We start from the raw sequence: 20,267 nt of genomic DNA on the forward strand, positions 1-20,267 counted from the left end.
GGGAGACACAGGTGCCGTCCTGGGAGCGCGGGAGTTGGGTGGGGATGCTTCCTTGCGGGGCGGGGCGGCGGTGTGACGAGCCGCTGTGGAGCCAGATGGACGGGGTCAGAATCCCTGCTCTGCCACTGGTCCCTGCTCGGCCTTGGCCTCCTCATCTGTCAAATAGAGGAACCGGGAGGATTCAATTAGTTAGCAGGTGGGAAGCTCAGGCTGCTGGCCCTTCGTTCAGATGCAAGCAACAAAAATGAGAGGGAGCCCGGGGGAGGAAATCGCTTCTTAGTTACCTGGTACCAGGCAGGCCTGAATCCCCAACCCCCCGTGCAACTAGACTCATTCTTTCTTCTCCTTTAATGTGGATGATTTGCAAAACAGAGTGGAAGCAGAAATAGGGCGTGAGGCCAGGGCTTAATGAGGTCCTGTGTGGGAGCCATCAGACTCTTCTTATTTTGACACACTGATCAAAGGGTGCCGTGTGTCGCCTCTCCAACAGAAAATTAAAAGTTTGTGCAGAGAGTAAAGGTGTAACTTACTTTTCTTCTTGCTTACATTCTTTAATAAACAACTTCTTTTTAATTGAAGACTAGAAATGCATCTGTGGAAGTTTACTTATGGGTACGGCTGAAAAAAGTGATCTCAAGTCACCACCCAGGTCAAGAAGGGGCCACTGCCAGCCGCGGGGGGCCCCTCATGCCCCCCCAGGCACAGGCAGTTTGCTTGCTTGGTTTTGAAGTTTCTGCAGTGTAATTATAGATGTGGTTGAAGGGGCTCGTTGGGGGTGTCTTTTATCTGTTACCCAAATACAATTTTAAAATTGTGGAGGAAGTGACATTTATGTATCTATTTGTCTGTTTATTTACTTATTTTTACTTACATGTGTGTAAGAAGTTTTTCCCTGCAGTTTTATCGAGATAGAATTGATGGTCTGCGTGAGTCTGAGGTGCGCAGAGAAGCGATTTGGCTTGGGTGCCTCACGAGCTGATTATCCCAGTAAGTTCAGTGCACATCCCTCGTCTCATGTGGACACAAAGTTAAAGAAATAGAGAAGTGTTTTTTTTCTTATGGTGAGAACTCTCAGGGTTTACTCTCAACAGCTTTCCTATATAACATACAACAGCGTTAATTGTATTTATCACATTGTACGCTCCATTCCTAGGAAGTGACTTTTAAAACCACTCCAGACATTAGTTCTGAAATATCAGGAAGTTAATGAAATCGATGAGCATCTGGGAAAAGAGCAGACCTTTTCCGTTTGTGTCAATGACAGCGTTTCACAAGTCGGCTTAGCTCCGGTGGTGACTTGATGGGCAGGTGTCACCAGAATTGGGAAAACAGCACACCCTGGTGATAAAGATTCCAGGCTCTTTTAAGTCAGCTCAAGAGATTGTGCTTCTGTTCCGTTCACTCATTCATTACATGTGTTTACATAAAATATGTAACGTATCCCTTCGTGGAATGACGAAAGGCAGACAAAGGCTCAGTGATGATAAAAACTGCCCAGACAGTGTACCCTGGGGTGTAAGTAACATTCCTGTTCTAAGTCTGCTAACATTTAAGGGTTCTGACTGTCACGAGCCGTCGGCAATTCCCATTACAAGAGGACAGTGCTTTCCTCCCCCAGGCTTTCCGGTTCCCTTGAGCTGTGTCGGGGAGGGGGCTCACCCATGCGCATGGACCAGCCAGCTCCCTGGCCCACAGAGATCTGCCTTTTCCCTGTGGAGGATGAGGTGACCCAACCTTACGAAACAGTCACTTTACCTCCATTTCCTCTTGACTGTTCTTGCTTCTTAATTAAGTCACACACTTCCATTGTGCTTCGGTAAGTGTCCCCTACTTTTGTGGGTTGTACGGTGGTTCCAAGGCAGTCTATGTGTTTTAGAACAAAATGTTTGTAACTCACTTCCTTTCTTCCATTTCTGCATAGATGTAAAAATTCTGGGAAAATAGAACAAATAGGGTTACAAGCTATAGTAAAGTTTAAAAATACGCTACCAGTTATTAGAAGCCGTGGACTTCACTTCTTTGTAATAAATGAGGCAAAACAATAATTAAGTGGACGGAAGAACTTCAGTGCGTAACGTGGGGCTCCTGTGTGCACAGCCCGGTCCATCGTCTGGGGGAAGCGCTGGTGGAAAAATGTTCTCTTTGCCGGTGAACTTGCCCTTTCTAGCCTCTATGTAGGAAGGAGGGAGCATTCATTTGCATTTGGAGTTTCATAAAATGAGGATTTCAGTAACACATTTGACTTGTCTTAGAAAGTTTCTCAGCTCTCCCCTTAGAGTAGAAAACACAGAAAATGTCTACGAAGTTCTCCCAACAGCTTCAGCCTGTTTAATTCTAACGTTTGTGCTTTTTCTGTGAGATTTAAGATGAAAGATGAAGTAACTCTGAGGCCATGAGTAGAGTGAAAATGCATTAGAGTTAATGGTCAAAAAAAAAAAACCTTTGCTCTTATTTCCCCAAAAAAGTAAATTGGCAATCACCCAAATAATCATGATTTTAGGTTAATTTATTTCTGGTCTTGGAATTTCCATTCACCTGTGTGACACATGTTTAATGGCTGTTGGAATCTGATCTTAAGTTTTATTTTTGAGCTCACATAATGATTTTTAAAATATTCTAATGCACGTCTTCAAAGACCCCGGATCAATACGCCAATGGTTTTGAAATGACAGAGTGTTGCGATATTCCTCTGTAATTTAAACGTGATTAGCTGATGAAGGTTATGATCAATATGCTGCAGGGAGATAAATTAATTGATGCCGTCCTTTCAGGATGGTAAGAGGCCGATCGGAGGTGGGATGTAACTAATGAAGCTGCTGCTTCATCTCCGTGAGCCATTTTTTATACATCGCATCTTCACTTAATCATATTTATACTCATTCATTTACATGAAAGCCGTAAGCTGTGGACAAACCAGCTCCTTCTTAAAATTGTATCCATTTGGAAAAGAAATTATCTGTGGACACTGTGTGCTCGCCTAAATGATAACCTATTGCTGGGGACAGTGGTGTGCTCATCTGCAAGGGATCTTTAAAAACAGCAACTATCTGGGCAAAGACAAGGATTGAATATCATTGAACTTAATTACAGCTCGTCCCCAAGGACTCGCATCTATTCAGACAAAAGCTGTAGTTGTTCCCCTGCAGTGACACCTGTTGGTGCAGGAAGAGCTTTCTAACCGTTGACTTCCTTTCCAGTTGAATCCAACATGCTTGATCAGCGAGCCTATTTGCCGAGAGAAGTCATGGCTGGTTGAATTTAGACTTGTATTGATTAAGATAAACTCCCAACGTGTATAGCAATATATCGAAATTTTTAAAAAAGTCTTTGATATAATTACATGCCCTTGAATATAATTTTATGCAGTAGCTGGTAGAGTTCAGAGTAATTCTTTAGGCTCTGCAAAAGATAGATATTTGATTTTCAAGGAAGTTGGGTTAAATTACCCTGATTTATTTAGGATTATTATTGCTGCAGGTAACTGGGGGATAAAAATCCTGTTATTAGAATAGTTCAGACAAGATAGGTGTGTATTTTTCTGTTTTACATGCAAGGCTTCCGAGGTGGTCTGTGCAGGGCTGCCAAGCTGAAGGCCTGGCCCCTTTATCTGGCATCCCACCAAGTAGGCTTCCATCCCTAAGATCACTGCCAGGGCTACACACAGCATGCATGGCTTCACGTAGCGAGAAGGAACGTGAGGAAGAATGGCCAAGGTCAGCTCCTGCAAGGGGGTTTCCTGGATGCTGCCAGGTGGCCTTCCCACCGCCAGCCCGTTGCCCAGAGCTTGCTTGCGTGTCCTTCTTCAGCTGGGGTGCGGGGATGGACCAGAGGCAGCTCCAGGAGATGGCGTATCTGTTCTGGTCGTCATGTGCCCAGATGAAAATCAGGGAAAAGTGAATGACAGGGACAACCCCCGGGGCCTCTGCCACAGTCTCTAGATTTGGAAACCAGCCTCACGGAGATGTCTTTTGTCTCCCTGTCTACTAGTTGCCCAGAAGATTGTTGCCACTAGGAAGAAGCAGCAGCTGTCCATTGGACCCTGCAAGTCACTCCCCAACTCCCCGAGCCACTCGTCTGTCTGCTCGGCCCAGGTGTCCGCCGTGCACATCAGCCAGGTATGCCGGGCGCGTGGGAGGTGGGGCTGGGGGGCAGGTCTGAGCCCTGAGTGTTCTCAGCCAGCTCCAAGGTGGATTGTTTTTGTTTTCAACTTTATAAATAACAGCATGTTGGTAATTGACTTAACATCTCCTTCACAAACCGCTGTGGCCAAGCGGTTATTATGGGCATCATTCTTTACCGTTCCCCGTCCTCATGCTGCCTGTGTTAGGAGGCATGCTGGCTGGAGGGGGGGTGCGGGGTGTGCGCCGCGGTCTCTGCTGCTGATTTAAGTCACCCTGTGTTGGGCTTCGTTCTTGTCCACTTGTGGGTTGAGCAGCTGTGGGGAGATCTCAGTGGCTAACCGCACTCTGCACTTCAGTGTGGTAGCGGCCCTCACGACTACCTTCTCCCTCTGGCCCTGCAGAAACTAGTGTCTTTCCATTGCAGCATTTCTCTAAATTATTTACTTGGAAGCAAACAAAAACTGTCATTGTCACTTTGAAGAACTGCACCAAAAGCCCATTAGGGACGTGCTGGCGTCGTTTCGCCTGCACTCGTGTCTGCAGTTGACGTCTCTTGGGCAGGTAGGGGTTGCACTGGCGCTTTCTAAAAGGATGAGTAAGAAGGTTTAGTGTTTTCCGCTAGCTGCTTGTGGAGTCAGGAAGTGCGCTCACAGTGGGGCTTGTGAGGGTGCAGCCAGGGATGGTAGCTTCTCTACTGCGGGCACCTTTCCTTCTCTCTGAATCTTGAAGTATCTTCCTCAAAACACTCACATTTCCAAGATGCCATTTTCAAAACGGGAGCCATGGTTATACGAGGCAAAATCGCGCCGTCTCTGCGTCTGATCTCAGGCTCTGAAGGGACGGTGGAAACCACCTAGTTCATCCAACTCTTCCTTTTACAGAGGAGACAGAAAAGTAATGACATTTTAACTCTCCATTTTTTTTTAAGTTAATGATAAAGACTTCTCTTTCTTAAGTCACTTTTCTTAGTCAAAACGGCTCTGAGCTGACGAGTCTGTTCTAGAATGAAACCGTGCGTGCTCGGTGCCAAGGCCCCCGGCAAGCAGGGCAGGTGGTCCCACCTGCCGGGCGCCCTCCCCACTGTGTCTTGCTGACCCGTCGGCAATGACCCCACGTGGGTGGGGGGTGAGGCTCCTGGAGCACGTGGTTCACAGAAGCTCGGCTTTCACTCCATCGTTACAGACAAGTAACGGAGGTGGGAGTTTGAGCGACTATTCCTCCTCTGTCCCGTCGACGCCCAGCACCAGCCAGAAGGAGCTGCGCATCGACGTGCCGCCCACGGCCAACACGCCCACGCCCGTCCGGAAGCAGTCCAAGCGCCGGTCCAACCTCTTCACCGTGAGTGTCCCCGGGGAGGGGGGGTTGCGTGTGATTCCGGAGGATTCCAGCTGGTACTCATCTGGCCTCCGGGTGGTTCCATGATGGTTGTAGCACCCAAACCAGACTACCAAGAGGGGCGCTGAGTTCCGTGGAAGGCTGAGAGAACGATGGCAGGCTCGGGTGTGGTTGGGGAGGACACCGAGGCGATCTCCGTTGCAGGGAGTCCTGAAATGTGTGTCAGAAATGAAGAATGCAGGGTTTGTAGAAAGGTAGCTATTGCCCTGCGACTTTCTTGGTCTCAGGCTAAAGACGTGAGGAGGTGACAGGACTCTGCCAGGATTCCCACACGTGTGCTTCCAGCCTTTCAGGTGCGATGTGTAAGTCAGATCGATCCACCGACCCCCTTCTCCACAGGGGTGTTTAGACTCTGACATCAGGCTGTCCGTCCACTTGGACTCCTCTTTAGAACCATCTGCAGAGCTTTTTAAAACTCACCGTCAGCTCTCAGGGCTCAGGTTTATGAACTCAGAATCTGTGGGTGGGGCCCAGGCGTGTGTGGTTGTTAAAAGCCCCCTGGCGGTGGGGATGCAGAGAAGCCCTGAGCTACAGAGGACACCAAAGTGCTGCTACCGTCCCTTCCCCTGCACACAGCAGACATTACCAGTCAATCATGGAGGGCTCTGCAGCCGAGCCCAGAAGTCCGAGCACAGAATCCAGGCAGACTGCCATGTGACTGCGGTCATTTGACTCAAGAAGAGTATTTTCCCTTCCAGGACTAGGTTGTGTGTTACTAGTATATGCTCTCAAACCAGTGGTTCTCAGCCAGGTGGTTTTGCTCCCCAGGGGCCATTTGGCAGTTTCTGGAGAAAGTTTGAGTTGTCTCAGCTGGGGGCAGGGATGGGCATGGTCCTGTTGACGTCTCCTCAGGGTGACAACCACGGAGCTGCTAAACGTTCTGCAGCGCCCAGGTCGGCCCCCTTCCCCAGCGAAGATGTTTCCAGCCTCCAGGGTCAGGGGCCCTGCTTTAAACCATTCAGCTTCTCCTCTCGGTTGATGATTGCTGACTTGGATACAAAGTTCAGTATTTAACGTCCTGAACTGAAGGAGGCCTCTGCAGGGGTGTCCAGGAATCTGTCATCTGGGCCTCTGCCCTTATTTAGAGATGACATTCTTTTTTAGAAAATTTTTTTTTAAAATTTCGTTATTTCTGGATGTGTAGTTGATTTACAGTGTTAGTTTCAGGTGTATGGCAAAGGGATTCAGTTATACAGATACATTCATATATATCTGTGTCCGAATTCCTTTCCATTATAGGTTACTGTGAGAAACTGAATATAGTTCCCTGTGCTGTACAGTAGGTTGGGAGTGGCATTCTTGATGGTGTGCATGGCTGCCGGGTAAGAAAGAGCCCCCACCCCTTTCCCGTGGGGAAACCGGCTCCGTGGCGGTCACTGGGCAGTCGTTACTGCCGAGGGCTGCTGCCGGCAGCGCACACCCCCACCCCCCAGCTCTCCCCTTCCCTTTGCTCACTGCCCTGGGCCATGTGCGTTCTGGCAGGTGCCACTGCTGGAAGGCCAGCGTGGGTCAGACAGGCTCAGACCCCGGCCTCCACTTACCTTGGCCAAGTCTCCTAACCTCTCCAAGCTGTAAACAAAAGTCATTGCGGTGAGGCTGCTGGGAAGAGTCCCTGCAGGGCTGAAGCGTCTTTGTGGCCTTGCTTTCGTTTTTAATCTCACCACCACTGACGTTACAGAATGATTGATGTTAATGCTTTAGCTGAAGTAGTTTAGGGTGGTGTGATTGGGAGGGAGTATTTAGGTTTCTGCAAAATACAGGTGAGTATCTGAGACGCTTAAATTTGTGCACAAACAAGATGCTTGACCATGAAGTTTTGTCAGCACGCCAAGAGTAAGGGCCGTCACCTACACAGCACTTCCTGGCTTACCAAGCCCTGTGATGCTTCTGTACACCCAGGTGGGGTCTTCCCGTTGAGAAGCTGTCACCTCACAGAACGGGCAGCGCACTGACTCACGGCTCAGCAGATTGAGAAACTCATTGTCGAAGATGCGGAGAGGGTGGGCCGCGTGTGGGACACAGCACAGCGGGCGCCTGGGGGCTCTGGAGTGTGGACCAGGGGTGCTTCTGTATTGTTGCCGCTCCCTTGAGGGCGTGGCGGGAAGAGAGACCACCCGCACCTTCTAAGGGGCATGTTTACTGGCCATTGGCTTTGGTTTCTATTCAAGGCAAAGGATGAGAAGCCAGGAAGTATCTTTTAAAATAGGGCTGTTCCAGCCCATCCCCTTCCTTTATAAGGGCAGCTCTGGAGTTGGAATGGCCTGGAAAATAGTGTCCTGGACCTTGCCCACTGGGTAACTGACCAAGGAGACAAATTTAAGGCAAGGAAGAATCAAATGAACGGCAACTCGAGTGGTAGACGTTTCCTTCCCCTCTGCTGTCTGCACAGCCGGGTTTTGTTCTGTGTCAGGAGTAGATGTTGCCAGAGCCGACCTGCGTTCAAGAGGAAATGGTCTGGAGAGCAAGTGGGGCTCTGCCTGCCGAGGGGAGGTGGAGAGCAGAGGGACGGGGCCCTCTCTCTGCTACTCACACCTCACACCCCACGCGCACGCCGCGTCTGGGCACCGGCAGCGGCCAGGACCCCGGCTGTCCAGGCTGGGGGGGGGGGGGCAGTGCAGGAGCCAGTGAGAACTCACCCTTCTGGTGACTGAGAGCCCCATTAATTATGTCATGATTAATGCACCTGGTGATGCAAAGGCCTGCCTGTGAGTCTGTGTGGGCTCGGCACTTGCTCTCTAAGTGCTGGAAAGAGGTTTGAGTGTAAACCATTCTAGAAATTGAAGCCGGCTACACAGCCGTTATTTGCAGGAACAGGAATCAGGGTCGTGGATGAAGCTAACCTCACAGTGGGCTTGCATCAAGGCATTTAAGGAAAAGACAGCTACAGTCCTGGGTATTTGTCATGATGGGGTTTGACGCTGGACAGAACGGTGGTGACGGTGGTGGTGACGGTGACGGTGCCAGTGACGTGGGGTGTTTCAAGCTGAAGCCCTTACAGATGCTCCACTAGATGTCAGCGTCGCCCAGGGAATGAAAAGAGGCAGGTTAATTTTGAAAGTGCAGCCAATTAAGAAACTGCATTCTCCTTCACTACCGGTTTGCACCTATTCTTAAATATGTAAAATCTCACAGACTTTTCATCCCTGGCGATTGTTGGTAGTTACTGACTTAAATTGGCAAAAAGCACATAGGAGGAGGACTGAAGTTTGTTCCCAAGAAGTGCAGTGAATAAAAATCCACGCAGACTGGGACAGTGAGGCCCAGATGAAGGGACATCACTCCTATTTATTAGCTGCTCATAAAGAGGCCAGAGTTAATTAAGTAGGACACACGCCGTTTTCAAATACCGAGCTTATAAGTCGTATAAAGTGACCGTAATGTACCACTCTGGGCCAATGTTCCCAGATGTTTCTGCCTGCATTTATACATGTTTTTAAGCAAGAATATATCATATTCATCTTTTCCAAAATAATACAAACTTAAAATCTCTCCCGTCGTAGCAAATTATTTACGTTGGCAGTAGGAATGATACTTTACAAAAAAAAAAAAAGCTAAGTTATATCTTATTTTGCTTATTTCTTTGGAAAAAAAATCGTAGTTTTGAGGAAAAAAAATATTAAAAGGCTATATCCATTCAATTCCTCGTTCTGTGATAGAGGCTCTTACATGATTGGTTTAGTAGCCCTAATTTACATGTGGCTGAAATGTTTTATTAGGAAGTAGTTTCAAACATACAGGAATTAAAAACAACAACAACAGTATGCGTGTACTCACCGTGCAGCTCACCAGATACGGGCGTTTTTCTGCTGTTACTACTGCAAGGAATAAACCGGTCAGCGGTGGCAGGTGAAGCCTTGGATTCCGTGTCTGTCATCTGTATCCACGTCTTAAACTTCCTCTAGTCGGTGTCCACAAACTGCGTCGCTTTGCTCTGCCTGTTTTCAAGCTTCATGGTACCGGTGTCACTTTCCTGGTGTTTTGAAAAGCTCACCCTGTGTTGCCAACACCTCGAAACAGAGCCAAGCAGACCCAGTAACCAGAGATTGTGAAAAGACATCGCCCAGCACATGGAACTGTGCAAAAATAAGGCAGCAAAATCGATGTATAGATGATTTGTTTGAATGGTGTTTTGTCTCCCGTGGAGGGGACAGCGTGGGTCCTGTCCCACGACTTGCTCCCCGGTTAAAAGGGGAAAGCAGGTTTCCGTCTGGTAGTGAGCGCTCTTGGCAGTGACACTTCTGTCTTTGTAAGCAGGCGACTTACAGGCTGCCCCTTCACGGCTCCTTTTGTCACATGGGGGAAAGGAAAACACATCTGGAGGAAAGAGGTGGTAATTGTATTATCCTGGCCTTTCCTTCCTCTGTTCGTCGTCTGCGGAGGCTGCGTGGTCACTGTTCCGGTGCGCCACCCCCGCCCCGCGGCCCGACCGTCTGTGGTGGGTGTGACGCCCTCCTGTTAGGTGTCTGGCTGTGTGTCGGGCTGGACGCCCCGCACACTCACTCCCGCCCCAGGTAGCAGGCTTCACGTCTGAGGCGCTCACGCCACCGTCTCACCAGTAACATCAGGATGTGCTGTGGGCGATGTCGTCTCAGAGTTGGCAGACGCAGTGGGAAACCTGATGGGGATTCGTAAGAGCTGCAGTGTGTTGTGTCCAGTGGGTTTGTTTTAGTTTAGTTGCTGGATTTCCGTTTTACGGTATGTACCTCAGCTTGTTGTATGTACCCAGAGTCCCCGTGGGACAGACACAGCAGACGCTCCTGCCTCACAGGTCGCCACTGCTCTGTCCTTGAAATGGTAGCTTTATGGCTCTTTCCGCTGGTGAAGTCGCACCTAAGTTCTGATCTCATTCGCCTCGGGGTGTGTGATCCAAGACTGAGGTTTAGTGCACCACCCTGCTTCGTGTGGAATCTGGAAGTTCTGCTCTGAGAACAGAGTGATTGTGGGGACAGATGTGCTGCCTTGAGGAAGATGTTAATTTTTTTTAATGTTTGTTTTGTTAATTATTCTGGTTAATAGAGAGTAATGAAGATGGATTTCCAGATTTAGAAATCTAGAATTCATAAAATTCTAAAGGTACCATCGGTGGCCTCTGGTGATTTAAAACAATTTTAAATGTTACCACTGCGAGCTTTGAATCTCATTTTACAAATAGTGAGCTCAAGCTCCAGCTGTCCCATGAGTTGAAATGTGGGGAAAGAGAATTTAGGGCTGTTAATATAGTTCTTACCATAGATTATTAATTACAGAATTAATTAAAGGGAAAAATGAATCCCTAAGTCCTAACTAGAATTCACAACAAGGAACTGATAAATCTCTATTTTCTTCTTAACCCAAAGGTTAAATAAACCTTGTGTTTTATGTTCTCCTGCAACTTTCTATTCGGTGCTTGTTTCATTTCCTGTTATTTCATTCCAGGCTTCTACCATCCTAAAGAAAAAAAAGTGCACAGTGCCTGGCACTTCGTAGGTGTTCAGTAAATGCTGGTTTCTTATAATCCTCGAAGAAGCCTGCTTTCTAACGAGCGTGTGTCCATTGTGGTGTCAGATCTGAGTTTATGTCATGGGAACTTTTATCCCTTAGTCCCCAAGACATCAACCCCCTTTTAATATTAAAAAATAATAATAATAAAACCAGCTGCTCCATCTCACACCCTTTGAAAGTGGATTTCATTAGCTCCTCACTGCAGCACCGGACACCACAAAGTCTTTTCATTTCATATATCATCTCAGATTTGAAAAGCACATGAAAATGTTTCTCCATTTTCAATATTGCGTGAGTAATGTTCCCATTGAAAAGTAATGGAGTGAAGTTGTCACTTGTCAGCACAGTTATTAAGGAGGACGAGTCTCAGATCTTTCTCTCATAATAAAATAAATCTGTCAGAAAATCATTGTGCTCACACTTTCTCATGCCACCAAGAGATGGAGACTTTGCCGTGGCGCTCCTTCGGTGTCCCCAAGTCATGGTAGGCTGGGGCTATGGCTTCCCTGGGGCGAAGCATCGCCACCCTGCCTGCCGGTTGCCAGCTCCCGGGCAGCGCACGTCCGTCAGTAGTACAGCCAAGAAGACCATTCAGCAACTTGGCAAACAAAGCTGCTCATTTCCCCCCAAAGCACAGACGTTTTGTCCAAAAAGATATTTTCAACCTCTTTTTCCCTTTGTAATTTTTTGCGATATCTTATACCAGCTTAACTTTGAACCTTCTTTTTCTAACTAGCTGGAAGCAATAAAAAGGAACGTTAGCAGCACCTTGATACGAATCGAGGACGTACCATTTAATTGCACCACTGAGTCATTAATAGAATTTTTTAAATCCTTCAGACGTTAATTAAATATATACGTTTATGTCAGAGGTTTCCCAAACAAGCAGCAAGCAGTCCTTTTCTTCTCGGCTGGATTAACTGCAGCCTTTGAATGTGTTTTCCTGTTGGGCGTTACTTTCCTATATGGTCCATTGGTTTCTAGTAATTGAATTTTGAACTCTTTACAGAAAGAATTAAGAGCTAATTTTGCAGTGGAAAAGTCGGGGGAAAGTTTAGGAGATCCTCTGAAACAGGATGGCTCTGCGGAGACGGACTGCGGAGACGGACTTCTTAGCCGTCCGCTCCGCACACGGAGCTCATCCACCCAGGGCTTCTGGGTGTGAATTTCGCAGAAACTGTGCAGAGGGGGTTTCACCTCTGCGATCTGGAAACCGCAGCCCTTCCCTAAATGCTAACTTGGTTTTTGCTTTGCAGTCTCGGAAAGGGAGTGACCCAGACAAAGAGAAGAAAGGCCTGGAGAGTCGGGCGGACAGCATCGGGAGCGGTCGAGCCATCCCAATTAAACAGGTATGCCGCTTCCCCCAGTGTGTCCCTGTAGGCGGAGACACACCCCGGGTCTCTCCTCGCCGCCATGCTGGCTCGTGCGCCAAGGTTTGTTTGATGTGCTCTGTTGATGAATGTAGAAGTCACTCACTTGACATCAATTAGAAGAGGTTCCTGTGTGTATTAAAATAGGATCATTAGAATAAGAAGAGGGAAAATGTGACAACAGATCTAATGCGGTGCAGTCTGCCCGCCTGCATATGGAGTGTTTCGAGGCTGAGCTGGCTTCAAAGGCTGCCTTTGTAGCCCAGCTTTCATTGGGCCGCTGGCCGCCAGTCGACGGGGGTAAATCAGATCGCTACACAAGAGCCCCTTGTGATCACAGGAATAGCCCGACGTGGCCCTAATTTGCTCTCGCAGACGGACATCTGAACACTGTTTCAGGCTGGTTTGTAACAACGAGGCAATTAGTTGTGATAATCATAGCCCGTGTGTCAGCTGTGCGCTCTTGTTTGTAATTTGCTAATGAAGGAATTGTAACTTTGATTAGGTTCAGTTTCATTTAGACCTTATTTTATAAAGGAACATTTACAGCTGTAATGTGGGGCCTTAATTAAACTTCCTCATTACACAACAGGACTCGAATTCAAGCATTTGTTTTGGCCTGTGTTGCTCGCCTGGAATAGGTTTTCATTAGCCCAGAAGCCAGGTACCAAATGACTTTTTGTCTCAAGTAAAACGGGAATTCACGTGACCTCCTTTGCTGTTACTTTTCCAAGGAAAAGAAAAATAAAGAGTTCCACCTGGCCCCATGGCTCCTGGAAATGTCACCTTTTAGTTTGCTGAGGAAGGCCAGTGGATTTAGCATGCGTTCTGTTGAAGAGGGCAAGGATTCTGTGGGTGGGTTCGCAGCTCTACCCCTTAGGAACACTTCTGTGACCGATTTGTCCCTCCAGGGTGACCATGTTTTGCCACCCTCTTCCGTGAGTACCTGGACAGTTTTACAAGTCCTGCAGGAACCCCTGTAGGCACCAGCCACCCTTAACGAGAGCCAGAGCCCACAGGGTAGTCTCACCCATTTGGAAACAGGAACGCAGCCTCAGGTAAGGGCCAGGCAGTTTCTGCGTGGAGGTGTGGCCACCAGCCTCAAGGGTGACACCAGAGCAGGGAGGCCGCGGGGCTTCCACAAGACACGTTCAGACACTGGGCAGCCAGCGTGCGGTCTGGCTCGGGCATCCACTGAGAACAGCCCTCTTCCCTTCTCTTTGCTGTCCTCGCTCGTAAGCAGCGTCTTTACTGTAGAGGTCCACGGACACAGCTGTGTGTTCTTTCTTTGTGGGTTTATTTATAAACGTAGCTCTCCACATAAGGTAATTTTAATGCGTAATTTTCATTCTGTTGATGCTGTTTCAATGGGAATTATAAAACTCGTTCAACTCTTTTCCTCTCATTTGAAAAAACTGGTCCTAGGACATTTCCTTTTGGGAATATTAGAACTTAATACTAGAGCATTTCCTTAATTCACATGTCCTGTGGGTTCGGGGCTGGGCGCTCTGGATCCATGGAAGCCTGGCAGGCCCCTCCTTCGCTGAGTTTGCGCCCTGCTCCTCTGCAGAAGGGTTTGCTTTGCAGGCTAGGCTGTCAGTATGCGTGCCGCTTGGAGTTGAGCATCAAGCGTAAAATGAGTGTTATCCAGTCCTTGGAAGCCTTTCAGTTGTGAGTGTTCAAAATCATCCAGTCGGACTCTAAATCACGGTCTGGCTTCCTGGGGAATCGGGGTGCAGGCAGGGCACACGGCTCGGGTCCTCCCAGCTGCCCCGACGTGCGGCCACGGGCGGACCGCCTCCTGGAGACCAGGTGCCTGGCCTCAGATTCCTCCTCTGCGAAATGGGCACTGGATCATATCCAGTTCCTGGAAACCCCAGGATGTGGAGATTCCAGAGAGAAGTTTTAGATTCTGGCAGAACTGGATTTTCAGATTAGTTGTGCTCAGAACACCCTAGTCAGCCTCGCTCTGGATCACACGGACTGATGTGGGTTTGTACACAGTCATACAGATTTTTCTGTGTTTTTACGCAGGAAGCAAGACCATTAGAGATAGTCTCAATTCCTAACCCTCCCAGTGATGACTTCAACCAGCAGAAGTGAATGAGGTTGCAGAGGAGGGAACCCGGCGGGCAGCGCCTGCTGGAATGCCCTAGACGCTGAGACGCTGCAAATCTAGAGCAGTGAGCGGCTGCTTGTTATTTGCTGCGCACTTTTCTGGCAGCCTCTCCCTGAATCCTCAGCATTGCCACGGTGGAGGCAGCTGTGTTATATACTTATCTTAAACCCACGGAAGGTGAGCTTTCCAGGCCAGGCGTCCACGAAGCCACGGGGCCAGGATTCAGGTCCCAGCCCCCCCGCCCCCGCCTGTGCTCTCCTCACTCTCTGTTGGTGAAAAACCTTCAGAAAGCTTAGGAAGCAAAGTTATGTGTTTTAGGCTAAACACGTGACCCCTGACCCCAGATAAAAATACCTGCTGCCTGGCCTGGGGAGAACATCCTAACATGTGCCTGCAGCAACCTGCTTCTCTGAGTGTCCCCGCTCCTCTGTGCCGGGGCTGGGCCGGGTCCCTTCATCCGGCCCTGATTCCCTGCCCTTGGCACCAGCAGCAGAGCCCTCGTCTAAACGCTCGGCCCGCGTTCAGAGTACTTGGTCTGCACTTCTGGGCCAAACCGCAGCTCTTGGTCCCTTCGCTAACGGCAGAGAAATGGTCCTGAGCCTCGGGGCTCCGTGGGCGGGTACTGGTGACGGCTCTGGGACTGGCCGGTCCTTGTGGTCCTTGCAGGTCTTGCTTCCGCTCTGCACAGGAATCCCGTCGGGGACGGTTTAGGACACTGGCGAGGTCGTCTCCCACGCGCCCTGCATCCTGACTTGTGTCTTTACTCAAACTTGTTCTGGTGGGTTATTTTAACCACGTTTGGCTCACAGTGTATGCAGCTCGTTCGCTGGCTGTGAGGATGGGGGCTCCTTCTCCCGGCGTGGGAGCAGCCTTTGCACGACAGGGTGATTTCACCTCCTCCCTCCTTCCCAGGGAAAGCTTTCTCATCGAGCAGAGGACTTATTTTCTGCAGAATAACTCATTTCTTCTGGGTCTGGGCCCACCTCCCCTCTTTTGTCCTTTTTGGGATCTTAGTGGAGATTTGGTTCAGAGAGTTCTGTTTCTTTTCTTTTTTTCTTTTCTCTTTTTTTTCCTTTTTACTACGAAGAGAAGGTCTATTCGAATAAAAATGGAAAAGCAAAGCAAGAAAAATAAAAAGCCAGAGGCCCGGCTCGGTGGCGAGTGGGCTTGTCACGTATTAATTTTTCATTGCTGTGGAGAGTTGTACATACATAATCACTTGATTGCAGTGGGAGTTAGGGAGCGCCTGTGGTGTCATTTGCATAAATCTTGTTAAGTCAATGGCAGTTAATGAAGTACAAATGAGCCCGGAGAAGGTGACATGCAAATCGTGGGTGGCAGATGGGAGGTCTGTTTGGGGGACGGCAGCTGTGTGCTCTTTTTTCTTTCTTTCCCTTCCGCGTTTTTTAATCTCTATATTATGGTCCAGATCCCCAGCCTCAGCCTGGCCTCCCCCTTCCCAGCAGATCCCGGCCGGGCGCTCGGTCCACAGAAACAGACCACCCGGCCTGGCCTCGCACCTCCTGACATCCACTGGACCGCATTTGAAGTTTTAAAGTCTCGGTCAGTTTATCTTGTCTCCCTTACACAATTGAAAATCTTTTATTTGTAAGGACAAACAGGAAACAGGAAAACTTCTCGCAAAATATTGTGGGATTTCAAAGACTGAAAAACACTGTCTTTGCTTCATTATGCTTCTGTCTTGGAGTCTGTCCTTCCCCCTTTAGACCGACCGATTGACGGTGTTTGTCCAGTCGTTACCTCCATCCCACGTTCACAGTCCGGCCCTAAGGCGTGGGCGTTCCTGTGTTAGTCGGGACGGGAGACTCGGGGGTGCTGTGCTGCTCCCTGGATGCACCAAGCACAAGTGTCCTCCTAGGACTTTTTTGAGGTCTTACTTTTGACCTTGACCTGGATGTCCTGGCCGCCTCTGGGGCAGCCAGCCAGCCTGGGAGAGCAGAGACTTTCCTGCCGCCTGAATGCTGGGGAAAGCCCTTCCCAGGGCATCAGAGGCAGAGCGGCCCGAGTGGCGCTTTCCCCGGCGCCTCACCATCGCCCGCGAGCCGTTTTGAAGTGGTGCGCAGTTTTGATTCTCAGCTGAGTAGAAAGCACAATTGTCAATTAAGTGAAAGGATCCTCTGGAGTTAATCCCCTCGGCCAGCCTGCCCCAGGCCGCTGCCCCGCGCTGTCTGGTACCCGGGATCCACACGAGGGGGCGGTTGTGTGGCGGCCACAGAATCAGAGCCACCAACACTGCTCACTTCAGCGTCTCCGTTAAGTGCAACACCGGTCACGGCCGTCGTCCGCTTTCATGGAGGAAATAAGATCAGAGACTGGGCCGAAACTTTAGAGAGACTGGAAGGGAAAGAAAGGGCCGGGTGTGCCCCCCTCCCACGATGCGGGAGAGCTCGTGCCACGGGGCTGCGTCCACGACCCCCGACCACAGGGAGACCTGTGAGCACCAGCGCCCTGAGAACACACTGCTCACCCACGTGGCAGATCCGCCCTGCCTGGCACCCGGGCCCAGCCGGCTCCCCGCAAAGCGGGTAATTTACTAACATGGACGTGGTGCCCTGAAGCTAATTTACCTCACTTGGGTGAACAGCTCCCCGAGAGGATTGCATCCGTCCTAGTTCACGACAGACTCGGCCAATTACCATTATTAATTTAGTGGGTCAGGTGGGTGCATCACATGCTTTTAATTCGACTCCTCAAATATCACAGTGTCATTGGCAAAACAGTTTGGAATATCTGGGTGCCCGTGTTGGAACTTATAGTCACCCATCTTTGAATAAGTAGGGCAGACCCTCCTCTGCCCCCTGACGCTTAGGTCAATGCAGGTGGATGGCAGTATGGTCTGTCCAAAGTGCCCAAAATGCGGAAGGAAATTATGTGGATTAAAATACAAAATCCATAATTTTAGTATAAATCAGCAAAGCGACTTAAAACAGTCCTTCCCTTGGCTGTAAGGGCTGCAGGAGGGAGATACAGAGTAACGTACAACGTTTTATCCACGATAAACGGGCGCGCACACATGTTACTTTGGAGAGTGGAAGTTCATTTAGAGACTCAGTATGTCCTCCGTGTATCCATCGTCCAGGAGCTGGGATAATATCTAAGTGATTCACTTTACCAAAAGGTGGTTTGTTTTCTTTAGAAGTTCAGCCGCCGATGGTGGTGGAACCCAGCTCCCTGTGGGCTTGGAACTAGAAACTCATCCGCAAATAGAAGCTTATGGACGGATCAGTAAGATACTTGTCTTCGGCGTTGTTTCTTTATCAGACTCAAAGGGCGTGTAACAGTCCCACGTTCATCCTGTGTAGACACGCCCTGGGGACCCTTCTAGGGGCTCGGGGAGGCAGAAGATCAATGTCTACCACCCAGGCTGCCCAGGGATGTGCAGGGAAGCCCCCACCCCGTGACCCCCGGTACTGGGGGGCGGGCATCGCAGTGGGGCCTGGGGCCCTTGGAGCCGAGGGACGGTGGAGAGGTGAGGGTGAGGAATGGAGGGGTCACCCCCACTGGACTTTGAGGTACGAGTGGGTGGTCCCCAGAGGCAGAGGGAGCAGGGTGAGCAGAGGGGATGGGGTTTCCAAACGAGGTGTGAGGAGGGGAAGCGGGAAGGGCTGGGGCATCTGGTGGTCCAGGGCGCTGGCTGCCTTGTGCCGGGAGGTAGGGAGGGGTGCAATTTCAGCTGTGGGGGGTTCATGGCTCGTCCCCACCGAGGGGCAGCACGAGGGTGGGAGACCAAGGACTCCAGGCCCCCCCGGAGACAGCGTGTCCCTGAGCGCTGGCCAGAGCAGCCTCTCCTCTTCGGGGGGACCATCCCTGCTTTTCCTTCTGATCGGGGGGCCCCCCTCCCTCTTGCTGCTTTAACCCCACTGTGTTTACGAGGGGTAGTTATGATCCGTCAGTCTCAGTGGTGAACGTCGGGGAGCTGTGCTGGGGCTTCGTGCTGCCGTCCCTTTGGACTGTGAAGTAGGAAAGACACCGGTCCCCATTTCACAGATGACAGAAAAGCCAGGCTGTCACTCGTCCAGCATTGCACCGTGTGGGGGTCTGCACGGGGCGCCACAGCGAAGCACCACAGACGGGGGGCTTGGGCCTCAGAAATGTATTTCTCCCAGTTCTGGGGCCTGGGACGCCCAGGTCAGGGTGCCCGCAGGGGTGGTTTCTGGTGAGGACCCCTTCCCGGCTGGCAGATGGCCGCCTTCCCGCTGCCTCCTCACGTGGCCCTTGCTCCGTGCGTGCGCCCCTGGGGACTCCTCGTCTTATGAGGACACCAGTTGCATTGGATTTGGGCCTTGTGACCTCGGTTAACCTTAACCACCTCCTCAAGGGGCCGCTAAAGTCACGCTGGGGGTTAGAGCTTCACCCTGCGAGTGCTGGGCCTTCACAGTTCAGCCCGTAGCACTAGCAGAGTGGGGACGGGCACCCGGCCTGTGTGACCCTCGGAGCCGTGGTAACGACCCCTCCACGCACAGGCTGTCCTGCCTTAGACTTCCTGGCATCCCAGGGCGAGGCCGCTTTATCTGTGTCTCTGTGTCTGAATATCAGAAGAACCTATTTTTTGAGGCTCCATGCCCCAGGTAGGAAACATACAGTATTTGAAACACTCTGTTTGGAGGGTTTGCACTTAAGCCCCCCTAAGCGGCAGTGAACTGTTACCGTTTGAAGGAGGCCGGTTGCAGAAAGATCGCTGCTGCCGAGCGTGGGCTCCCTCCCTGCGCGGCGCGTCCTGCCGCCGCTGTTGTTCAGTTGGCTTCCCTCTTCATGGAAAGTCCGAAACAAGTGAGCAGTTGGCTTTCTGGCAGGAAGAGCCCCACTGGCTGTCAGAACGTCACGTTTTGTATGAAAACAGCAACAGTCGAACACCCTGCTTGACCGGGTACTTTTCCAGAAGCCGGACGAGGGGGCCCCCCGCTCAGCGCGCTGGTGCCCCGCGGCCCCGGCCGCTCGCGCAGGCTCCCTCCTCATGACGCGGCCCTGCAGGCTGCTCGCTCCGCTCCGGGGCCCTTTGCCACAGAAATTCTGAAGGGGACGTCTCCCGAACTCCTCGGGTCTCCTTCTCAGGGAGGCCGCCAGACAGCGGTGTTCTGTCCAGTAGCTCTGTGTAGCAGAAGCATCTTTCCTTCATCTCACTCAGGGAATTCGGGTTTCAACTGATGGTCCGACGGCCAGGTTTTCCAACCCTTGGTACCAAGCCTGACAGCTGTAATAAAGTATGTAGAAATTTCCTGAAATATTATAAAATAGGCCTGGAAGGGTTTGTTAGTTTGAGGAACTGATTCGCAGGTAGACATTTTCTAGAAAATACCTACGATGACCCTTACATTTATAGACTTGTAAAATAGAAACATTAAAAAATACTGTTGGCATCTTAGGGCTTTCAGTGAGACCCACACCCTGCTGTATTCACTCGCTAACCTTTCTGTCTGCTTAGAAAGTCTCACAATGACCAGATCGTTGTGTTAGGTTTGCAGTGAGAGCTGGCGCTTCCTTCCTGGGTACCTAGTGTGCCTCAGTTACTGTGTTAGAGCTGTGATCACACGGCCTCACTTACTTGTCCGTCAGCCTCAGACACAGCTCACGGGTGAGGAGTCCGAGGCTCAGGGAGATTGCCACACAGCCACGGGGACAGGGCTGGAAGTGGCAGAGCTGGGATTCAGATCCAGGAATCCTCTAGAATTTGTTGCCAGAAGATCCTCCCCTGTCCCGTTCACCCGATTTAATCTGCCTCCAACAACCATCTTTTCTAAACCAGATCGAAAGTCAGGTGAG

General features: G+C 50.3%; 1 protein-coding gene across 11 annotated transcripts in view; it reads left to right on the top strand.

The window, feature by feature from the left end:
* AGAP1 (ArfGAP with GTPase domain, ankyrin repeat and PH domain 1) overlaps positions 1 to 20,267 on the top strand; it is a 519,827-nt gene that overhangs the window by 251,662 nt on the left and 247,898 nt on the right. For 10 of the 11 annotated variants that reach the window (XM_074364534.1, XM_074364535.1, XM_074364536.1 and 7 more), the window contains exons 7-9: positions 3,988 to 4,115; positions 5,304 to 5,459; positions 12,254 to 12,346. In XM_074364534.1, the coding sequence (XP_074220635.1) occupies positions 3,988 to 4,115; positions 5,304 to 5,459; positions 12,254 to 12,346 (377 nt within the window). The remainder of the gene's footprint in view (positions 1 to 3,987; positions 4,116 to 5,303; positions 5,460 to 12,253; positions 12,347 to 20,267) is intronic. The other variant, XM_074364528.1, reaches the window with a different exon arrangement.

This window comes from Camelus bactrianus, chromosome 5 (assembly GCF_048773025.1).
Source record: "Camelus bactrianus isolate YW-2024 breed Bactrian camel chromosome 5, ASM4877302v1, whole genome shotgun sequence".
Lineage (NCBI taxonomy): Eukaryota > Metazoa > Chordata > Mammalia > Artiodactyla > Camelidae > Camelus > Camelus bactrianus.